Genomic DNA, 24,136 nt, shown 5'->3' with positions numbered 1-24,136 from the left:
ATCCCAATTACTGATGTACTTTTCCTCATCGCCAGTGTAGTAGGTTCAGTTTATTAATGAATATATTACAAAGAAGATAAGAATCTAACAAAACTAATATGCAAGTCAACTCTCTTCTTCTCCTGGGCTCCAACTGAGATTCTTCCCATCCCAGGATGTATGCCCTTGCTCTGGATTTGCTCACTTCTCACGCAGCCTCTTCATGGGGTCTGGCCTAATCACATGGCCCGCAAAGGATTGCCGCTTTAAAGGGGCCACGTAAACACACAAGATCATAGGAACTGTAGCATTTCAAGAAGGCAGCTCACCACCACTTTCACGGGACAGTCAGGTATAGGCAACAAATCCTGATCTAGTCAACAAGGCCCAGATTCTGTGAAAGAATACAAAAGATAAGAGGATCTTGCAGAGCAACTTCAAGCAGCTCTGGATTTTGAAGACCTGATGTGGGTATGCCGGTGTTGGACTGGCGTAAACACAGTAAAAAGTCTGACAACACCAGGTTTTAGTCCAACCTAATTATATATATATATATATATATATATATACAAATAAATAGGTTGGACTAAAACCTGGTGTTGTCAGACTTTTTACTTTTGAAGACCTGACATGGGCCAGGACCATCTCAGCCCAAGCAGCAGCTTTGTGAAGTAATTGGTGACAGTTAGAGTGGAGGGACAATGACCAGAACATGAAAGACCTGAGAGGAGTCAGCATGTCCCTGTTCCACAAACCCACTGCCATTTGCACGGCCAGGTGCCTCAACAATCCTTGCTACGTATTGAAGGATATTTTGCAGGATCGCTGGGTCACATTTTAAGCTGTTACAATTCCAGCCCATGTTATTACTGGTCCAGTCAGATCCCGGGTTGGAACCTGGCTTGAAAGATCCTAACTTTTAATTTTTGTTTAGCTGGCCACTACTTTCATGCTAATGAGGCTGGGTTCCAAGTTCTGTACAAAGACTTGATTAAGTTAGTACTGAGATCTTCCCTATTCATTGAAAGATCCTTGGAGTGAACAATACGGGTTTATCATGCATTGCAGTTCCCACACCTGCTTTTAGGAAGTGAGTTTTGCTCCCAACATCTTGTTTGCTGTTAATTGGAGGATTCTTTGCAGGGTGGGGGATGGAGGGGGTATCAGTTTTTGATGAAAGAAGGAGTTGGTTGACATAGTCTGCTTAGTACAAAGTCAAGTCAATGTGTAGAAAGTGATGTGCATCCAATTTGGGATTCAAAATGTGAGCAGATTTATTCAGGCAGAGGAAGGATGTGCAGCTGATATTTATAGTATGAACGCAAGAAATGTGAATGACAGGGCGAGGGAAGTTTTTGTGCAATGGATCAAGTAAAACATGCACACTATTCCTTAAAGAAGAACAAAGAACAAAAATCAGCCCGGGAAACAGGCCCTTCGGCCCAACGAGCCCGCGCCGCCATCTCAACACCACCAGTCCACCTCTCTACCCACGACCCTTGTCTAATGTTTTATGGCCATCCAGATTGAGGGAAACTGATTTAGGGACAATTTATTCCTGCCAATCAGCCTAACAGCACATCTTTGGGGTGTGGGAGGAAATCGGAGCACCCGGAGAAAACCCACGCAAGCACGGGGAGAATGCGCAAACTCCCACAGACACCGGCCCAAATCCATGTGCCTGCACAGCAATCAGCGATAGTCACTGAGCTGTCGTCTTGCCCAGTATCTTGTCCAGTTTAGGCACACACTAACGACATGAAGCACTAGGCCAATCTCGAACAACCAAGAGCAGCCCCAGTACGACCCATCGTGTGTATTTCATAGAATAATAGAATCATACAATCCTAGAGTACAGAAGGAGACCATTTGGCCCATCGAGCCTGCACCAACCACAATCTCACCCAGGCCCATAACCCCTTGCATTTACCCTGGCTAGATCCCCTGACACTAAGGGGCAATTTAGCATGGCCAATCCACCCAACCTGCACATCTTTGCACTCTGGGAGGAAGCTGGAGTACCTGGAGGAAACACACACAGACATTGGAGAGAATGTACAAACTCCACACAGACAGTGATCCAAGCCAGGAATCGAACCCGGGTCCCTAGCGCTGTTATGTTGAAATTAAAATGCTTGAATTACTGATACATTCTCCATTGGCAGTTGTTTCAATGGACATTTCCGAGCTAAAAAGGATTAAATTGAAGAGCTTGAAATTTGCAGTTTAAGGGATTCTGAAAAATTGGCTTACTCAAAAAGGATTTTATGCAGCTTTCATTGAAAGTGAGAACAGACTGTGATACAGCGCATGGAGGAAACCCATGCAGACTCCACACAGACAGTGACCCAAGCCAGGGGTTGGATTCAGGTCCCTCGCACCATGAGGCAGCAATGCTAACCACTTTGCCACCGTGCCACCTATGCAAATAATTCCAAAAGAGCCTCTTGAGAGATTTCAGAACTATAGCTTAAAGCTTTTGCCCAGTTTGCAGCACCATCCCATTATAGTCACCACATAAAGCCAGTTCTCAGGAATAATACTTGTGACACTTGGAATTTTGATTTATCATTGTCACATGTATTCCGTGAAAAGTCTTGTTTCTCGCGCGCTATACAGACAAAGCATGCTGTTCATAGAGTACATAGGGGAGAAGGCAAGGAGAGGATGCAGAATGTAGTTTTACAGTCGAAGCTAAGCTGTAGAGAAAAAGCAACTTAGTACGAGGTAGATCTATTCAAAAGTCTGCTGACAGCAGGGGAGAAGCTGTTCTTGAGTTGGTTAGTAAGTGATCTCAGAGTTTTGTATCTTTTTTCCGATGGATGAAGGTGGAAGAAAGTATGTTCGGGGTGTGTGGGGTCCTTGATTATGCTGGCTGCTTTCCCATGGCAGTGGGAAGTGTAGTCGGAGTCAATGGATAGGAGGCTGGTTTGCATCATGGACTTGGCTTCATTCATAACCTTTTGTAGTTTTTTGCAGTATTGGACAGAACAGGTGCCATACCAAGCTGTGGTACAACCAGAAAGGATACTTTTTTATGATGCACCTTTAAAAATTGGTGAAAGTTGTAGCAGACATGAAAAATTTCCTTAGTCCTTGAGAAAGTAGTGGCGTTGGAATTTATTTGCAAAATTATAGTCCACTTTAATAAATTGTTTTCTCCTCATTGATGTCAGTGATTGGCAGTTTTGCTTCTATGTTGTCATCGCGTCTAAACTCCAACCACTTAAAAAGTAGATTTATCAAAACAATATTTTATATATATTTATTATAGTTTAATTATATTTCTTATAGTTGCAGTATGTTCAATATTTATCTTCGCATCAAGGATCTCAACTGCAGGAGTTGATAAGGATGAGGGCTTTGTAGAGAGATGGGCTATGGTATGGAACTATAAGGATGGTATTTTGCTCAAACAAAGTTATGGAGATTGGAGCCCTGGATGCCTCAGTAGAAAATGGCAGATGTGAAATTTTTGCAATCAATTTTGGCCACTCAGTGGTATTGGCTAGCATCTTCCTCCCATTACCTCCTCAGTGCTGGCTGAGGTGAGAACACCGGTGCGTAGCTCACCGCTTGCGTAGCCATGCTTTCTCTTCAGATTTTAGTGCACTCTGTACAAAAAAAAACTAGAGTGTGGATTTCACAGTTATTGGGACACCATCTTTAAATGGCACACTGATCTGTGATAGAACTCCACCCCCATTCCCCATGAGCATGGAGGACCACTGCTTAAATATTGGAGTGATTCCCCCGCACCACAAAGGCACTGGGCACCCCCACAAGCATCAGGGTGACCCCACATCCCTCCCCACCCCCACACAGGATCGGGCAGACTCTCCCTGCCCCCCTATATATTAGGGCAACCTCCCCAACTGCACAGGCATCGGGGTGACCCCCACTCCCCCTAGTAGCATTGGGGCAGCCCTCTGCAACATCAGCATTGGAGTGACCCCACCCAACATAACCATCATTCCCGCCAGCACCACACCTTTTGGGGAAACTTCTGAGGTTCTCGAGAGGACCCACCCGTGGTACTGGCACCCTGCAGTGTCACATTGGCAAAGTATGTATATTCAAGAAGCAAATCATATGGCTGGTAAGCCCTTTAATGATACTTAAATGTGTTAAATTGTATTGAAATGATGCAGGGATCTTGGGCAGAAACATAGTTACGTTACCAAGGGGAAAATCGGGAAACAAGATCTTACTGGCAATAATCTTGTTTCTAAACACTTGGGGGATTTTGGGCCCACGCTGCCATTTACACTGACAGCTAACACTGGCTCAAAATTCTGCCCATTAACTCAAAAGTATCTATGTGCTTGGCTTTTTGGACATATTGACCAGAATTTTACTGTCTGCCTGCCATGGGAATCGGACCGTGCAAGGGGGCAGACAGTGGAAAGGCCTGTTGATTTTGGGTGGGATTTTACAGTTTCGGGATGAGTGAGCTCATAAAATCTCATCCAATTATTCTTTTCAACAATCCAGAACTGTTTGTTATTTAGTCCAGATTAAACTCAATTATCTCAGCTACTTCTTATTAATATATGATTTAAAAGTTAAATATATGGACTTAGGAACAGTAGTAGGCCATTCAACTTCTCAATAGACAGTGTTCAATGAAAGAGTTTAGTTTTATCCACCTATCTTGCCTCCATATTTTCTAACACCTCAGCTAGCATGAATCTATCTGTTTAAAATTACTAACAAACTGTTAGTTTGGGGGAAAGATCCAAACTTTAACTCCATTCTGCGTGACAAGGTGAATCCTAACTTCTCCCTTATGATTTTTTGTGGTAAAAATCAGTGACTTCTCATATTAAGTTTATTGTTGATACACAGAGCAATGACAATCAGTATGTCTTAGCTTCTTTATTTTCAGTAGGATACATTGAATCACAATTTTTGACATGAATGAATAGAATCTATGAATTAATGGAAAGGATATTTTTGAAGTACCATGAATATCCTAATCTACTTTCAATGTAAATGTGTAAGAAATGACACATTAACTGCACAAGCAAGTATATTCATGGGTTGATACACAGTGAGAAATGCTTTAAAAACGTAAACTTTGTATTACCATTACCATGTTACAAATTATGCAATTTATGCAATTAAATCAACAAGTTGATCAATTACAAATTAAAAAGCAGCAACTATATTATGAACAAGTTAATGATTAAGTTTGACTAATAGTTAATTTTGTCTTGTATTGATATAACACGCCCATCCTCGATGAACAATATTTTCCGTGAGTTGGTGGTATGGTGACAAATCACACTTATTTAATTACAATTCAGCCACCCATCTGGTCTGAAAGACCTTATGAATCGAAGACCCCTGTATTTGTACACAAGAGGTCCACTTATGAGGTAGATATACCCTGTCAATCGAAAGAAAAGTTTATTTATTATTTGCTCATGACATGAGAATCATATTTCCTCATGTGTTCCATCAGATTCATGCTGTAACTTTGGCAGGTCACCGAGACATCTCGGAATTAGACAAATGCCAGGTTCCTGCTGACTCTAGGAACACAAAAATCCCAAACAAATATCTGTGAGCAAGTGACCAGCCTTATTTTAGAGATAGCCCCCTACTTCGAAGTGAAATAATTGGGATCAGACCTGACTTTTGAGCTTTTAGGTATTACTGAGGGAGTTCTACACTCTCTCAATTGCATTTTTACTGATGTTCAACAAATCCCCTTGTTCTCAAATTAGTCAGAAAATTAGCAACAATGCAAATTGGGCATTATAGGATAGGAAGCTCACAGTTTTGGACTTTACATTTATGCATTGCTGCCTCATAGCTCCAGAGGCCCAGGATCAATTCTAGCCTTGGATCACTGTCTGTGTGGAGTTTACATGTTCTCCCTGTGTCTCCATGCATTTCCTCCAGGTGCTCTTGTTGCCTTGTACAGACCAAGGATGTGCGGGTTAGGTTGATTTGCCATGCTAAATTGCCCCTAAAAGTGGCCCAAGTTGTGTGGGTTAGGGATATTAATGGGTTAAACACGTGTTACGGGGATAGGGCCTGGGTAAGATGCTCTGTTGGAGAGTCAGCACAGACTCAATGGGCTGAGCAGCCTCCTTCTGCACTGTAGGGATTCTATCATTAAGTACATGTGGAACATGCATACATGCAGATAATTAAATGCAACTGAAGACAATTTATTTTCGCTTTTTGTTTTAGCTGGAGGAACACACAATATTAAAGCATCAAACCACATGCAGTCACCATTTTGATGGTTTTTCCAGGAGTTAACCTAAAATATAAATATTTAACATAATGCCTAGATTATGGCTCCAGGACACAAGCCACACTTACCCCTTCGACGAAAAGCTGCATCCACTTTGGAAATGTTGTTAAAGATGTTACTTATTAAATATGGGCCCCTCAAGCTTCTCCTGGATATAGAAAAGCTAAATAGGAAAGCAAATGATGCAGTATTTTACAATCACCAGAGAAAACACACAACAAAGGCCTCAGAAATTGAGGTAAGGAAAAAAAAAATGAAAGTACATACACCCAGTATTGATTGCCCACGAAGAAGACTATTCTTCTCCTTGAAATTCGCATTGCGGCATCTATTTTAGTAACACTGCTCGGCAAACCAAGATCAGTGATAGGCCTTGGATATCCGCGTCTCAGAACATTCCCAGAGTAAACCCAGTATTGAGATCCTGCAAGGTGAACAGATTGTATTTTTTAAAAAATCACAAAGTGATTGACCAAACTTATCATTCAGTTTTATGTGCCCCAGGTTAAATCTATAACTTTTCCAGTGATCCTAAAAAATTGCAATCCAACCCTCCCCAACTATCACCTTACCCCACATATCTTCTCTTCATCGTTTTTCAAAGACAATTTGAGACAATTAAACTCTTACAGGAATATAGCAGTTAGCACCATACAAAAGTTGGGGTGTTGGGTGGGGGGAAGAGGGGGGGTGGGGTGGGGTGGGTGGTGGTAGTAGTTATCTTCCCCTGACAATCCACACTACGAAGAAGCAATTCATTTTCAAGCACAGGCATCATTTCGGATGAAGCTGGGCTCAGATGTCCCAACCAGGAATACGGAGCTCTGGCATAATGGAGAAAAGTAGGAATGGAGTGGCAATCTGACAGTGATGAGTACTCGTTGGAGTTTGGAGTTTAGAAGGATGAGGGGGGATCTTATAGAGACATATAAGATAATGAAAGGGATGGATAGAGTAGAGATAGAGAGATTCTTCCTGCTCAGAAAGGATAGCAGGACTAGAGGGCACAGCCTCAAGATAAGGGGGGGGACAGTTTAGAACGGAGTTGAGGAGGAACTTCTTCACTCAAATCTCTGGAATTTTCTGCCCGTTGAAGTGGTGGAGGCTACCTCACTAAATATATTTAAGACGTGGGTAGATAGGTTTTTGACAGACAAGGGAATTAAGGGTTATGGGGAGAAAGCGGAAAAGTGGAACTGATCCACTTCAGATCAGCCATGATCTTATTGAATGGCGGGGCAGGCTCGAAGGGCTAGATGGCCTACTCCTGCTCCTATTTCTTATGTTCTTATGAGTCACTCAGTATATTACTAACATCTCAATAGATATATTACAAAAGAAAATAGAAAATGTGCAACCTGAGAAAAAAATAATTCTCCAGCGATGTGAAAGAGCAGCATCAATATTTGACACCATACTTGGCCAAGTGCTGTTAACTGGGATTGCTCTTCCTGATCGGCTAGTTTTGTAGAATCTACACAACAATGAACAATATTGTATCAGTGTTATCCAGCTTTGATGAGGTAATTTGATACAGATGCACTGATGATTAGAATTCTCATTGATCAATTGCTAAATTGTAAACGTCCCACTCAGGAGTTTCCGCTGCGTTGTGTTTTCCTGAAATTACCCAGGCCAGCTTGAAAGTTAGAACACAAATTTTGTCCAGTATAAATCAAATTTCCATAAGGTTTTGCATAGGTTTGAACCCACCATACACTTGGTCAGATAACCAGATAGAATTACTACGTTAACTGTCCGGATAGAATTACTGCATTAACTAGCGAAATAGAATTACTACACTAACTGCCCAGATGGAATTACGACACTAATTACCCAGATAGGATTTCTATGCTAACTACCCAGAAAGAAGTACTACATTAACTGCCCCAGATAGAATTACTATGCTAAGTACCCAGATAGAATTACTACATTAACTGCTCAGATAGAAATCCTATGCTAACTACCCAGATAGAATTACTACACTAACTGCCTAGATAGGCTTAGTACGCTAACTACCCAAATAGAATTACTACATTAACTACTCAGAAAGAATTAATATACTGTGCCTATATGGAGGACATCAAAGAATCTCATGTCTAAAATTCCTTAAATCTGCAAAAAAACTGCCAGCTGAGTAATCAGCAACTTGCTCCATATAGTTTTAAAACTTAGCTAGTTCAAATCAATTTGTGATTGAAAATAAAATCAACCGTTTCCAATCTGAACAAACTACAAAGTAACAAACACGACAATTCCATCAGCATTTGAAAAAAATAAAAAGGTTAACATTGTGGGTTTAAACCTTTGATCAATTGCCTACCCTTTGTCAAATTTTGAGTTACTCTGGCAAAGATATTGCATTGTTTTATATCAGCTTGCTACCAGTTATTTGTAGTCATTTTATTTATGTACCATTTAAAATGAGAATTTGTCATGCTATTAGAATTCTATGGTCAATGTTAAATTTGACAAGTGGAAAAGGGAAGGTAGCATCCCATGATCAGACTGCTGCAATTCATAATTCCTTCTTGCTCCAATCCCACCCACTGCCTGGTCCTTCACGAGGGTAATTAGGACCCTCAGCCAGGGCCTTATCTACATGAACTGTAAGTCACACCTTGTCCATTTGTTTGGAGCTGTGAATGATCTAACTATCGATCTATGAAAGAACCATTGCCAGGCACTCAGAAAACATCCCAGGAAACATCTGGAATAAGAACTGAAAGTGCTGGGAATACTCAGCAGCTCCAGCAGCATCTGTGCTGAAAGAAACAGCCTGTCACCTTTTTTATCAGAAGAGGAAATGTCTAACTCCTTTTTTTGTTGAGGCCAGATGAAGCTAGAGTGTTATCTCCCATAATGACATACGGCTGCTACAGGCCAGTGCAGCATGGGAGCCAGACGACCTCCCACCTCGCAATAACAAACTGGAGTAATGGGGGATCTGCTTGGTGCTGGCAGAAAGAAAATGTGGCCTGGGCTGCTAAAGAGCTCAGATATCCAGGCAACTAGAAAGGATACATAACTTTTTTTTTCTCTGTTCATGCTTAAAATCAGCCCATCTGATTTTTTTCTGTTTAGTTTTTATAGTATAGATATTGTAAACATGAGATTCAATAAATGCATTATTTACCCATTCTTAAACAAAATAATTCTCCGTAATCTAAGAGCAGCATCTGCGAACAAGTCTGGGTCACATGCTGCTGGTTCCTGAGTTGAAGTCTGCATTGTTGCTTGTGTTGAAGTCTGGCTCGGAGCTTGTGTTGAAGTCTGGCTCGGAGCTTGTGTTGAAGTCTGGCTCGGAGCTTGTGTTGAAGTCTGGCTCGGAGCTTGTGTTGAAGTCTGGCTCGGAGCTTGTGTTGAAGTCTGGCTCGGAGCTTGTGTTGAAGTCTGGCTTGGAGTTTGTGTTGTGGGAACTGCAACTCCTAAATTGAAAGGGACAAGATTTAAAATAATGTGAAATGAAAGGAAATTGTGAGACTGCAAATAAATTAATTTGAAGGAAAGGCCTAATAGCACTTCAAATTTGTTTTGGTCCGTAATGAGTCTCAGCCAGTTCTGCTTTTCGGCTAATGCTCCAGTCTCCCCCAGTCACCATTGCTGAGTTCATTCTGTCCCATCTGCAGGGCAGAAACGCCAGAGGTGACAACACAATTGAGTGTATAGAGTCAGAAGGCAGTAGCTCCAGGAGTCCTCAACTTTGACTTCTGACCCCATGAAGAATCATGGCATCAGGTCAAACGTGGATAAGGAAACCTGATGATTACTTCTGACTGAGATAATGATCAGTGATCATCTGTGATGAATTCCATTTGGAAGGAACACTGAGGACATAAAAGGCACTGAATGTGCTCTGGGTTGGGGACTTCAATATCCATCATGGAAAGTGGCGCAGTAGTATCATAACTAGCTGAATCTTGAAGGACATAGTTGCCAGATAGGGCAGTGCAGCAGGTACTTTGTTATGAGTTTAAGATTTCATAAGATGGTTACGTTTTAAAACATTTATTTACTACAAAGTTTAAAGGGGTAATGAAGAGGGATATGTGATCTGTGATGAGTTCTAATGAAACGTCTCTCTGGCTTGGTTAACATGTGGGCAGGAGGCCCAGGTTAAGCCTTATTGAAAGTCAGCCTCCACATTTAACACCTGAACTCAGAAGACAGAGCCATTTTCTATGGGTAGGCTTTTATGTCAGATTTGGAGACCCAGACAAGGAGCAGCACCAAGCATAACTAAAACTGAGGTGCCAATTTGGTGAAGCTACAAAACAGGACTATATCAGTGTTAAATATGGGAAGCAGAATGCTATAGATGTAGTGATCTTACAAACAATAGATCAAATCATGTCCTGCCATATCCAGTCATGAGCCGTGGCGGATAATTAATCAATTTAACTGAGGAGATGAACTACAAATCACTCCCATTGTCAATAAAGCCCAGCATATTAGTGTGAAAGACAAGTCTGAAACATAGCAACCATGTTCAACCAGAAGTGTTGATGGGATGATCTGCTTTGGCCTCCTGCTGAGAAGCCAATCATCATAGATGCTGGTCTTCATCCAACTTGATTTACTCCATGAGGTATCCATAAATGTTTGAAGGGACTGGATACTGCTAAGGCTATGGGTAGTTCTGAAGACTAGTGCCCCAGTCCAGCAACAGTACTTGCATCTACTTGACAAAGTGGAAAATTGTCCGGCTTTGTCCTGTCCAGCAAAAGGAAGATGAGTCCTTTCTGGCCAATTATTGCCCCATTGGTCAGTTCTCAACCTTCAGAAAATTAATGGGTAGGGCCTGAGGATATTGCTGTCAAGGAATGCTTACTCACCAAAAACCTACTCATTGTTCCTCACTTTGGGTCTGTTTGTTCCAGACCTCGGCAGTACCAGGTTGATAGTGTCAGGTGGGCACAGCCAGGATGCCAACCATGTCCCTGCCCACCCAAACCTCCCTGATATGGCCGTCATGTCTGGTCTCTGGCTTTACATCAGGTCAGTAGGTCGGAACACATGACGTTCCCAGAAGATTTGGCCACAAGACGATTTTGAATATCAAAATGTGTTTAAATTAGTGTTAATCAAGTTTATGTCCTCGCTGGGTGTGAACGTGACTACGTCTGCTGGGAGCTCCTGAGAACATCACAAACTGTTTGGTGCCCTGCGTGAATCCTGCTTCAGGCTTCTCCCGGAATTTTCCCAACATTGTGGGATCTCACCAGGCTCAATGGGTCTGGGAAATTGTCCCCATTACCTTTGTTCAAACTTTACTTGAACACTTACTGTAAAATTGTTTGTTTTAAAATATGTTTCCCTTATAATAAAAAGAATCAAAATTGAATAAATAATTCATAATTAATTTGCCATTCAACATCCTAGGCATGAATGAGTTCCAACAACTTAAATGCATGTGAAAACCTTAGCTATGGATGTAACACTACATTCTGCACTTTCTCCTTTCCTTCCCTATGAACGGTATGCTTTGTCTGTAAAGCACGCAAGAAACAAAACTTTTTACTGTATACTAATACATGTAACAATAATAAATCAAATCAAAACAATAGCATAATTCAGAACTGAAAAGAGTGCAAAATCAATTAATTTTACAGAACATTGGCTTGGCTTCAACTGAAATATTTTGTACAGTTCTGGGTGCCACAAAAGGATATGAAGATTTTAGAGGGAATGGAAAAGAAATTTACAGGCATCCTCCCATTCTCCAAAGACATGCAGGTTAAGTGGTTTGGCCATGTTAAATTGCACCTTCGGGTCAGGGGGATTAGCATGGTAAATACATGGGGTTATGAGCATACGGCGTGGGTGGGCTAGTTGTTGGTGCAGTCTTCATGGGCCAAATGGTCTCCTTGCGTACTGTAGGGATGTAGGGATTCTATGGACAGAGGACTTCATTGATGAGGCGAGATTAGAGAAACTTGGTTTGTTCTTGTTAGGGAAGGTTTGATGGAGATATTCAAAATCATGAGGAATCTTGAGGCAGTAAGTGAAGATAAATTGTTCCCACTGGCAGAAGTGTTGAAAACTGGAAGCCACTGATTTAAGGTTGTTGCCAAAAAAACAAATGTAAGGATTATTTTTCCGCAGGTTAGGAGTTGGAACGTAATGCCTGAGGTTGTGATGGAGGCAAATTCAATTGTGGGTCCCAAAATGAATTGGGCAAGGTGCGTGTGCGTGTGTGTTAGTATGTGTATGTGTCTAGCATTACTTAACTGTGAACTCATCAAAAGTCCCAGAAAAATGACATTGTGGAATGTTTATGTTATACTTCGCTGATTATCTGCTGAGGTAATGGTAAGAGATTGATAGACCCTGTGGAAATTACAGCCAACAGTTTGTAAAAGAGAGAAAACTACCTGCAAATCATGTGAAAGGAATGGTAGAATTAACAATAGCTTGATTGAGATTAGCTTTGAGCTGCTTTTAGGGAAAAATGGAAAGGATGTAGGTCTTTGGATGTTGTCCAACAAGGGGCATACACGCGATGGGTCGTACGAGGGCTGCTCTTGGTTGTTTCGAGAGTAGCCTAGTGCTTCACATCATTAGCGTATGCTTAAACAGGACCAGATGCTGGCAACTTGACAGCTCAGTGACTATCACTGTATGCTGTGCAGACACATGGATTTGGGCCAGTGTTTGCGGGAGTTTACACATTCTCCCCGTGCTTGCGTGGGTTTTCTCCGGGTGCTCTGGTTTCCTCCCACACCCCAAAGATGTGCTGTTAGGCTGATTGGTGTAAAAAATTGTCCCTAAATTAGTCTTCCCTCAATGTGGAATGCCATAAGCATAGACAAGGGTCATGGGTGGAGGGGGGACTCACAATGTTAAAATGGCGGCGTGGGCTCGTTGGGCCGAAGGGCCTGTTTCCCATGCTGTGTTGTTCTTTGTTAAGGAGAATGTCCAGAGGATAGAGTCAGGCAGTTAAACACTGCACCAAATATGGGTGTTATAAAGGTGCCTGGTGTGTACTTGTTCTGGGTGTACTTGCTGATCTAGTTTGGCTCCCAGTAAAACAAGACTCAATTTGAAAAAAACTGCCATTTTAAATTTCAAATTCCTTGATGGTCTTGCCTCTCCCTTAGTAATATTCCCTGCCTTATGATCCTCCAAAATAGTAGTGGGTGCGGTTGGGGGGGTTGGGGGGGGGGATGTAGGTGGAGGGGTGCAGAAACAGGGCTTAAGTATGCCAAGGAAGCCAGTCAGGCACCATTACACAGGGTACCCTGAACTCCTATTGAAAAAGAAAATCTCCTCCCACCACCACCATGGATATTGGAGCAACACACCCTCCACCACATCATGGGTGGCATTGCTCCCCCAGGGTTGCTGGCATCAGGGCATCAAGACCATGCCAATTAGTCCCCTGATGGGCCCCCTGTTCCTCATCATAAGCCAACCCCCCCTTGCCTATCTCCTACTCACCTTGCAGAGCATCCCTTGCAAAAGCTCCCTCCCCGAGAGTCACCATGCATAACCCCCCACTCCGTCATAGCCCCACCACCCCCACCCCACTCAAAACCCACTCCAGCTCAGGCCACATCCACACTCAGGTCACACCCCCTTGGCACTGCCTTTGACACAATTGTGGTGCCCAGCTGGCACTGTCAAAGTCAGGTGGGCAGTGCCAAGTTGGCATTGCCCAAGGGACGTGGCTGGGCTGTTCCCCTGACAATCTGAGGGCTTCAATGGTCTCCGATTCAGCTGGTGTGGCCATGGCACCTGGTCCTCACCACTATGGAACAGTAGTGATCCTTACTGGCATGACATCTCACCGCTGAAGGGGGAGATTCTGGGAAACCAGAAGAAGCGGGATGGGAGCAGGTAAGTACTTTTAACTTACATTAGCTTTATAGTAATAAGTTTCACAACCATCACCAGCAAAGCAAGGCTGGGAGGATATAACTGGCAGGGCGATCCGGTAAGATCATGCCCAAAGTGTTGAATTTTACTTGACAACTCCTGGTGAAGTGCTTGTGAAAAACTCCAAATCAATAAAAATCAATATTATTGTACCGTATAAAGCCTGGATTCCATCAATATCATCCTGTGAAAGTTTAAAGCTTTCTTTTGGCACATATTGGTAACGGGGAAGCATCACAGAGCCGGGAACATCAGTGTGACCAAGTCCAAGAGAGTGGCCAAATTCATGAATTGCAACAATCAGCAAGTTGATTCCTGGAAAAACAATGTTCAAATATTTTGTTCAAACCTGTTTAAACTGAAGTGTAAAAGCATATTTATTCACAAGCATTATGTTTTAATTCTGTCAGTCTTGTAAGTGGCTATTGAAATTGATTCTGATCTTTCATCCAAATGTTTCAATTTTATATTGTTTCAGAGAAATCCAGGTTCAAGTGGACCAGGAGATGGTCACAAGAATAAAAACAAGCAGGCACCGTATTACTCTCCAACAGTAGAAGACACTGGCAATTCAGTGATACACAATGAGGTAAATTTTCAGATCTAAAACATCCGATACAGAGTTGATTCATCTTAAATTTCCAGTTAGACTCAGTGGCAGTTGCCAATCCAAGAGCGCTCACTTTGATCTGAAATGAATATAAGTGATTCATTGGAAGTTATGCCACTTATAAGCAGTATACAGAAAACATAGCCTCCGTCAAGTTCATCAAGTGATGTACCAATGCCATTTCTCACTGTCTCCCACTGGAAAAATTGCTGATCAAGGTGCCTCTTTATAGCATAGCATCCCAGGAGTGCAAAAGGAGGCCATTTGGCCCATCAAATCTGCCCCAATCACAATCCCACCCAGGCCCTATTCCTGTAACCCCACATATTACACTGCTAATCCCCATGACACTAAAGTCAACTTTGCATGGCTAGTCAACCTAACCTGCACACGTTTGGACTGACCATCCATATCTGAGCATCACATTAAGATTTGCTGAGGAAGATTGTGTTGTTGACTCGCTGTTGATTGTGGCCCATGAGTAGTATCATAGTATCAAGATTCATTGAGGACCGAAGGGCCTGTATTGCGCTGTAATGTGTATTTTCCAAAACAACATCTCAGTGGGAGTGCTGCAGTGTTGGAGCTACAGATTTTTTAAGCGGCATTCAATAAAGGCTTCATTTGCCCTTAGCAATCAAGTGATTTAACGAGGTTCCGGCAGAGGAATTCTGAAGATCATTTAAGGCTTGACTAAGATTAATGGAGAAGATGATTTGGTTGTTTAATACTTCATAGCTTGTGGTTGCCAAGTATCCAAAATTGCAACAGCACTTCAAAGAAAGTAATTCCTTGTCTGTAAGGTTCTTAGGACATCCATTCTTTTAATCCAAGTTCTTCCTTCCCTCGCACTCTTTTTGGGGGTAATGGCAAAGGGGAAGTAAAGTCTATAGAAATATCTCACGAACCTTGTTATATATTTCAGATCTCAATCTTACAAGATGCATCAGAGGGCAAGATAGGAATCTAAATCATCTGATCTGCTTACAGACATAAATAACAAAGTGTTAGACCATTAAAAGTATTCAAACTGGGAGGCTTACATCACATTTAGCTGTTAGCTGTTGCTGCAGGTTTTAACAGTTGATGTATTAGTTACTTTCCAATCATTCTCCTTCAAGCTATCGAGATTGTGACTGCTATTTTTCCAAAGTTTTTCCGCCAGTGGGAAAAACAGTGTGTTTCCTGCTGGCATTGCCAGTGTTCACCAGGTGGGATTCAACTACTCTTTGGTTGCAAAAAAATTGCCCATGTAAAACATGCCAGCAAGCCCAGCTTCAATGTCAGCGTATAATGCCAGTTACCCCTCCCCACGCTCCCCCATATCCCCACAACCCCAGACCCTTCACAATCCCCATGGACATTACAAACCTATGCAGACAAAGAGAGCACACCTAAGCCTTCACCACAGAGGGGCAACCTCCCCTCCACAACTAAATGTTTGGGTCAACATCCCCGTACATCACACAGGTGTGAGGGTGACCCAACCTACCCGTCCCACCACCCTCCCTCCCCCACCAGCCTCCACCCCCCGCCATCCCCACCACCACCACCACCACCGCTGCTGCCACGCCAGTCAGAGGCATCATCCCCCACCACAAGAAAAACACTCTAAGATTGGGGTAGCAAAGGCCTCACCCCCTTCAGGCCCCCTGCAACCCTGGCAGTGGCAATGTCACTGCCATGGTATCACTGCCAGGATGGCAGGGGTTAAATCCAGCACTGTCCAGCCACGCACCTGATCAACTGGAAGCCTCCAAGCTCCCGGCATGGTCATAATGTCTAAACAGAGAAAAGAGTGGTGGTCGCAAGAGGTTCCTCATTGAGGACTGCTTGGTTGATAATTTCTAAGTGGTGCCAGCTTCTTCTTTGGCTTAAAACAACATCCAGTTTGGACATAAGAGGTTGAAAAAGGCCCACTATGAAAAAAGAGCACTCAGACTGTATGCTTGGTCTTTGCGGAAGGTCTTTAGATCAAAGAGAAAGACCATTTAAAAAAAACCTGCAGCTAGAACCATCAGCTGCTCATACAGTGGGCACTTCAGATCAAACAGAAAGTCTGCTTAAAAAGCCTACAGTTCAAAATTGCAAAAGAGGAAGCACTTCTGGCTTAATGGAGCGTGAACTGATTATATCAACAATGTTTCATACACCTTAAAGCTGTCAGCCAGAAAATATTTTAGCAGCTATTGGGTTGTTAGTTCTTTATGTAAGCAACCTCACCTAATTCCATCTTTGAGCTGTTTTGAAGTTGTCAATCAAAATAGTTTGAAGATCCTTCAGAGCAGCTGGAGTTCATTCAAGCTACAAAGAGGAATCCTTCTGGTAAACGTCAATGCCCCTGTCACTCAGAGTGTTTCATAAAAGTTTCAGAGCACCTGGAGCTTATGAGAAAAACCACAGGGATTTCTTTGGTGAAACTGACAGCTCCTGGTCAATCAAAGTACTTCAAAGAGGTCTGGTAATAGCTGGGGCCTCCAATATCAACTTAAGGGAAATCTTTATTATAGAATGGATGTTGCTGCAATTTTGAAGAATTCCAAGTGTTTGTGATTTTAATGTGACCAGGCCACTTCAAAGGTTTTATTGAACACTGACAATAATAACGATTTTAACCAGAAATTGCTTGAAATCACCATCCTAAGAGTGATTTTCACATTTCCCAGGAAGAAAGGAGAAGAAAGAAGCCATGAGACCCTTATCCTGAGGAGAGCCCAAGATCAATTCCTTCCCCCCCGCCCGAGAGTACCCCCCCCATCCCCAGGCCCTTTGAGGGATCTTCCTACTGCGTCTGCCCCGATCAGGTTCTATCTGCAGTAGAGGCGTCAATGGGCATAGTCAGAAACAATACTTAAGTGCTTGACCCCCTCAAAGCCCACAGCACCTGGTACCCCTTTGCCAGGTGAGATTGATGCTTGCTGGACTTCCTGCTGGGCAGGAAGCGTATGGGTCTAAACCCAGTAATTACATTTCATTGTATTAAAATCAGCAATAATCAGATTCTCATCGGCTCTGGGCCAGAGCTTGGTCGGAGCAGGTGCTGTGGGACAGGAGACTTGCAATGGGTTGGATGCCCAGTAAGAGTCACAATTTGGCCCTCTCACCCAATTCAATGGGAAATCAGGATTCCTGACCTCAGAGAATCATCCCAATGTGTACACTCTAATGGGAATCTCTGCCAAGAAATGGCTGTGGGGTCACGTATGAAGGAAAATTTGGAGTCTAACATTTTGATGTCAGCTCTCCATTCGTTAATGATTGCTGTTGGTAGGGTTGACAGCTTTGTTGTGAACATTGCAATATTGAGGGAGCATAGGCCTGATGACAACCTTCAGTAGTTCTGCCTACCGTGGAACATCTCTGAATAAAACAAGATTATCTGAAAAACAGACATCAGTGGGGTCCACAATGGTATTTTCCAGTTCTGCAGGAAAACATCAGGAATGAGTTTTCTTTTGTTGAAACTTCAATCCAAAAATTCTCTCCGTGCCCATCCAGTAGGAGTTCAGTAAGCTTCAACGTTCTTTGTTTCTCTTGGTCACCCACTTGTCCAACTCACAGCAACCTCCTCCCCCATTCCCCACTCTGCCCCCTCCCCCTCCCTGCTCCATCCCCTTCCCCTCCCTCTTTCCTTCCTGTGTCCCCACCCTGTCCATACATCAAGAAAAATGCTAACTTCACAGCTGGCATAAACTGCCCTAAAGGAAACTGATGAGCTGCCTCAGGAGGCTCAGATGCTGGAGGACACTTAGCTTTCGATACATTTCTATTCTGCAGTGCATTCTATCAGCATAGCAAACATTTGAGTCTGAAAATTCTCAAAATTAGTTCACCCATAATTCTCTCTTTCATTAACACTCTGATTAGTTACTTTGACAACCTGCACCGTGCAAACAACATACAATAAACATCAGGCATGACAATGCCCAGGCTTTTCAATTCCACTCTGCACTAACAGCAGCAGTAGCTATCTCCCACCAGCCAGCTCTCAGGCCATTTGGCTCATTGAGTTTTAGTTCATGGTGAAGTATATTTACCTTCATCTGTAGTTGACCACTCTTCATCCTCATCGAAATGAGCATCACCTCCAATTCCAGGGCCAGGACGAAAGGCATGAGCCAGAACGTTAGAAGGTCCATCAAATGGAGCTCCATCACCATGATCTAACAAGTAGAATTGAACAAACAGCTCAGTAAAGATTAGTTTCCAGCTTTTAGTTTTATTCATCCGTGGGACATGGGCATCGCTGGCTGGCCGGCATTTATTGCACTTCCCTAAGTGCCCTTGTTCAGGGGACAGTTGAGAGTCAACAGCATTGCTGTGGATCTAGAGTCACATGTCAGCCAGACCAAGTAAGGACAGCACATTTCCTTCTCTATGGACATTAGTGAACCAGATGTGTATTCCCGACAATCGACAATAGTTTCATTAGTAGATTCTTAAATCCAGACATATTTTTGTGAATTCAAATTCAAATTCCACCATCTGCCGTGGTGGGATTTGAATCCGGGCCCCCAGAACATCAGCTGAGTTTTTGGATTAATTGTCTAGCGATAACACCACTAGGCCATGGCCTCCCCTGGCTGAGGATGAAAGGATTACATGCAATTGTTTGGACAATGAAATAAAGCAATTGATTGCTGGCAATAACTGTTCACTGATCTGCTGATGCCTCCTATTATTCCACAATTAATTAATTACTTGAATTTAAATTCATCAAACTGGGATTTGAACTCATGGGTTAGATTTTACACAGGGGATGGCAAGGTCTCTGTTCCTGCTGGGAAAATCAGAAGTGATCCTGCCTCAGATTGGTGAACGAGCCCCACAGTCATTTAACGGCCGTTCAGCTGTTGGTTGGGCAGAGGTGGAACTTTGACTCCGTTCCAAGCTGATGTCTGATCTCCAGGACTTGCTGGTTAATCAAAAGGCCAACAGCTCTGGTCCTTGGACAATGAGGTGACAACTGTTGGGATTGCACAATCTCTGAGAAGGTATTCAGTGACTGAGCCCACACTGTGAGCTGAGTCCAGAAGTGTCACCAAGCCCATGTCAGTGACCCCAGCAGAATGACTGAAGGAGCCGGGGGGGGAACATAGTTACAGGTCAAGGTGGGGCAATGCAGAGGTAACGTAACATTTGCAGGAGTGAATTTTATTGTTTGAACCTACCTCCAGCAATAAATATAATTTCAATGTCTGCAGGAGATGTTGTCTGTGTAAATGTCAATGGAGTGACATCAGCCCAATATTGGAAAGCCTCTTTTATCGTGGTATCCACAACATTCTGCAGTAAGTCAGGTGTATATTCCTGTATCCTGTGTGGAGACAAAGTCAATTCCATCACTATCTGTATAAACTGTCGGATTAATTATGCTGATTGTGTGCAGGTGTTTCCAAGGTCAATGTTTGCCCTTCAGAAAACAGCTCATGCCACCTACTCCAGTCACTCCCACAGTGACAAACATTAGCATCCAAACAGCAGAGTTCAGATGGCCAGTTTCCGGGGAGAGATTATGTGAATCACTGAGAAGGAGTGAAAGGGATTCTGACAGAGAACCAGTTCCTGATTTTATTCAACTGCTGAACCCATGGATTTAGACAGCAAAGGACCTGCCTGCAAATTGAATTCAGCAGAACTTTATCAATTCATTTGAGAATGTCCCAGCAGCATGAAATGTTTGGGGCATTTCTGTGTGAAATGATTCTGCATTTGTGCAGTGCTGTGTAACCATCTGATTGAGCTGCCCAACACCATGCAGACCAGGGCCTTCTACAACAGACAAAGTCTCCTTGATGAGTCTGGTAACCCAGTCGTTCTGCTGCTACTTACAACCTGGAGGTTGCGGTCTTCATAAATCCTCAGTCACGCATTGTGACTTTGGATTCAACAAATCTGATCATTTGTGGATTAGCATCAGAAAATAATAATGGAAGCTGCTGGGTTGCTATAAAATTCCTACTGGTTCCCTGATAGTCTCCACCCTCACTGGCCGCAGCTGATGTGAGTGTAATCTCACACTACGTGTGGTCAACTTGATTATTCTACATCATTAGACTTTATTTTGGATGAGGAATAAGACTAAGAATAGAAAATGATTTGCTGGCCTGACATTAGTTCAGGGTGCCTCTCACCTCCATTGGAGGGAAACACACACATGGTGAAATATATTCCATTTATAAAGCTCCACACCTTGAGGAAACCTGCAAACTAGTGTATTATTGTTTTAAACATGGTTTTGAGAGGGAAAATATTGAAATCTCTGCCTGACTGGATAATACCACTGTCAGATACTGGAGTCAGCTATGAACTGAAATGTCCACAGATATCTCCAGTTGTTGTTCAGAAAGAACAAGAGTAAAACAGCTCAAGACATTGATCACCCTGACAGCCAGTGACTGAATTTATTCTATGAAGATGCTGGAAGATGTGGCTTCACGAATCTGCACATTTCTGTCACAGCTTCACTCAAAGATAATGGGTCTCCCAAGCAGATCCCTTTGGATATGTCTAGACTTACTCACCTTGGACTATTTATGCTGACATCTTCAGCACCAAAGCTGCAACTGATCTCTGTGTGAACGTTCTTTTTAATCATCCTATTCCACCCCCAGATCCAGCAGAATGACTTGTTTACCTGGTGATTATATTAAATACCTCTGTAGCCCTGGACATATCAGTCTCCGATTGGAGATCAGATGCAGCTCAAACAAACTAATTCTCCCCTAATAGCCCAGAAACAAACAATTCGCTGTTTGACTTTGTGAAAGCTTTATTTCCAACACCTATCTCGCGGATTGACTTCCAGAAGATTCAAATGGCTAACTGGACATATAAACCTTTAGCACAGAACGTAGGTCAGAGGCTCTGTTTTCAGTGAAGATTGGTTATTTAACACACTTTCTGCACCTTAACAATCCTGGCCAAGCCAAGCACGGCAGCAGTCATTGTCAGATATTCTATCAAAGTGGAACCAATAGGGAATAAGCCTACTGGGTAAATGATGGATCAGATGTGTCATTTCTGCCTGGTACATTTGAAATTGTAGCTGATGCTAATAAAATTGACCAATTTTATTGAATAAACAGGAATGTCAAAGTGCCAAGATCTATACCTGTAAGTGAGGTCCTTCTTCTCAAATACACTGCCGAGAGTAGTGAACTCTTCCGTATCAATCACTCCACAACGAGGAACATTCGTTCCATTGACCAGATTTGCAGCTAATTTAAGATGATAAGCTTTCTGTGCTCCCTAGACGCAGGAAAAGAGTTTATTTTTAAGGGATAATATTTCATTTCCTAATTATTCTATTGTTATTAAGAGCTGAAATTTATTTTTAAATGAAAAAACAAACAATGCCTATTTTTACCCATAATTAACAATCTTGTGATTTAATTCACAAAAACATACAACTTTACAAATTGGGATTGTTGAGACTGCAATTTAGTTTGCAGCTTGCTATTCAAGGAAAAAAGCCATTTCTCCAGCTTTCATTCAAAGAGAAACTTCTTCACAATCTTTGTATTATCCAAATAAATATACTTGGTAGTTTTAAGTGATTTCTAAAATGTTAAATATCATAGTATTTTCACTGTAGCAATTCATTTTTAAATGCCTTTATACAGCGAAATGTGGTCTCTCAATAAAAGTCTCCTGATATAAAATTCAAATACACAGAAGGTGGATGTGGAACTCCCCGAGCAGGTTACACTCTTGGTTGTTATCACAGCAATCCTGCCAACATTCTGCACTGATGTGGGCACACATGGCCATGGGTCCTCCATGAACACACTGAATTGGCACTATATTAGCGTCACTTAGCCTGACCACCCAGTTAGATGTCAGGATGACAAATGAGGACCAAGCAGGAAAATAAGCGAAGTGCTGTGGATGCTGTAAACAGAAACAAGAGCAATAGATGCTGGAAAAAATTCAGCAGGTCTTCCAGCATCTGTAAGGAGACAAAGCATAGTTAATGTTTTGAGTCTGTTTTGCACTTCATCAGAACTAAAAAGAGGGAGAAATTTGTGAGAGATTGCAACAAGATGTAGCAACTTTAAGAACAAATGGCAGATCGACTGGTGTGAGACAGCTGGCAACATTGAGGGGTTTCATTGAGGCAATACATGTATGAGATATTTAAAAAAATAAGGGTTTAAGCATACAAGCGCTTAACTGTGTCGGTGTCCTATATCATGTTAAATGGGCTTTGCACAGACAGTGGACCAGAGATAAAATCAGGAATCAAAGCTGAAAAGCCAGTCAATCTTCAGGGCTTTTGGTACTTTATGCTGCAATGGATAGATTTAGTATTCCCATAAAGTAGAGAAACTACAGCTTAGGTAAATACTGACTGAACTTGAACTGTATCAGGCTCAGTATTTCATATTCTTTAATCATATTACCAAAAATGGTTAATCAAAAACATAAAGAACCTGAAGTAGAACAAAACAAGAATGTAGTCAGGTTAATCATATCTACTTGACACTCTTACATTGAAACATAGAAACTAGAAGCAGAAATAGGACATTTTGCCCTCTGAACCTGTTCCGTCATTCATTATGATCATGGCTGATCATCAATTTCAATATCCTGACCCCTCTCTTCCCCTTATATCGCTCTTGGCTCTTTTAGGCCCAAGAACAGTATCTAGTTTCTTTAAATCACATAACGTTTTGGCCTTGAGTACTTTCTGTGGTACTGAATTCCACACGTTCACCACTCCCTGGGTGAAGAATTTTCTCCTCATCTCAGTTCTTTATCCTCAAAATATGACCTCAAACTAAACATACATGTCTGAAAGAAACAATAATATTTCGTATGCAAAGCTTAAATATTTTACATACCTCAGGTTTATTTGCACCCTTCACTGAAGACAATGGAAGTGCAGTTGAAGAAAAGGCAAGAAAACCTAGTTCAAGCACAACTGTAAGATGAAAGTACATTGCCTTCATTGTGGCTGTTTACGGCGTGGTAAACAGACTTACGATAAAAGGTAGTCCACTGCTTCTCTTTATATAGAGCTGGAATGTTAAGCAACCCAATGATTCAAAGCAGGTATTTATGTCTCAAGGTAATTATTGGTGAAGCATTAGACAAGTATTTTCTTACGAAGTGATTGTGCAGTTTGTTAATTCAATGAATCCTTTTCAATTTAAATTATGAAACAAGGAAACAGAAAAAGCAGACAAATCCTGGAAGCTAAGTGATATTTTACATTATAAAGCATTAGAGAAGCAGTAGGATGAAGTAGAATAGTTGTAATGTTCTACAAACCCAGGTGACATATTGTTCAGCTCTGGTGCAACAGAAAACACCGGAATTCAAATAAATGTATGAGGTTTGCCAGAGTTATCTCTCTGACATCAAAGAAATACATACCCAACGACAGACTGTCA

General features: G+C 42.2%; 1 protein-coding gene across 1 annotated transcript; it reads right to left on the bottom strand.

Moving 5' to 3' along the window:
• Window positions 1-4,842: 4,842 nt before the first annotated feature.
• LOC145348888 (stromelysin-1-like) lies at window positions 4,843-23,745 on the bottom strand. The gene is made up of 10 exons (XM_080196932.1): window positions 23,585-23,745; window positions 21,853-21,989; window positions 19,910-20,055; window positions 18,776-18,901; window positions 14,282-14,443; window positions 9,387-9,678; window positions 7,609-7,724; window positions 6,518-6,674; window positions 6,319-6,413; window positions 4,843-5,371 (listed from the first exon to the last, which is right to left on the bottom strand). Exons 1-10 carry the CDS (start codon window positions 23,690-23,692, stop codon window positions 5,274-5,276), a joined length of 1,437 nt encoding a protein of 478 aa, XP_080053058.1. The 5' UTR covers window positions 23,693-23,745; the 3' UTR covers window positions 4,843-5,273.
• Between the last annotated feature and the right edge of the window lie 391 nt (window positions 23,746-24,136).

Source organism: Carcharhinus amblyrhynchos, chromosome 10 (genome assembly GCF_965287045.1).
Source record: "Carcharhinus amblyrhynchos chromosome 10, sCarAmb.v2.hapA, whole genome shotgun sequence".
Taxonomy (NCBI): Eukaryota; Metazoa; Chordata; class Chondrichthyes; order Carcharhiniformes; family Carcharhinidae; genus Carcharhinus; species Carcharhinus amblyrhynchos.
This window is presented reverse-complemented; position numbering and strand designations above follow the sequence as displayed.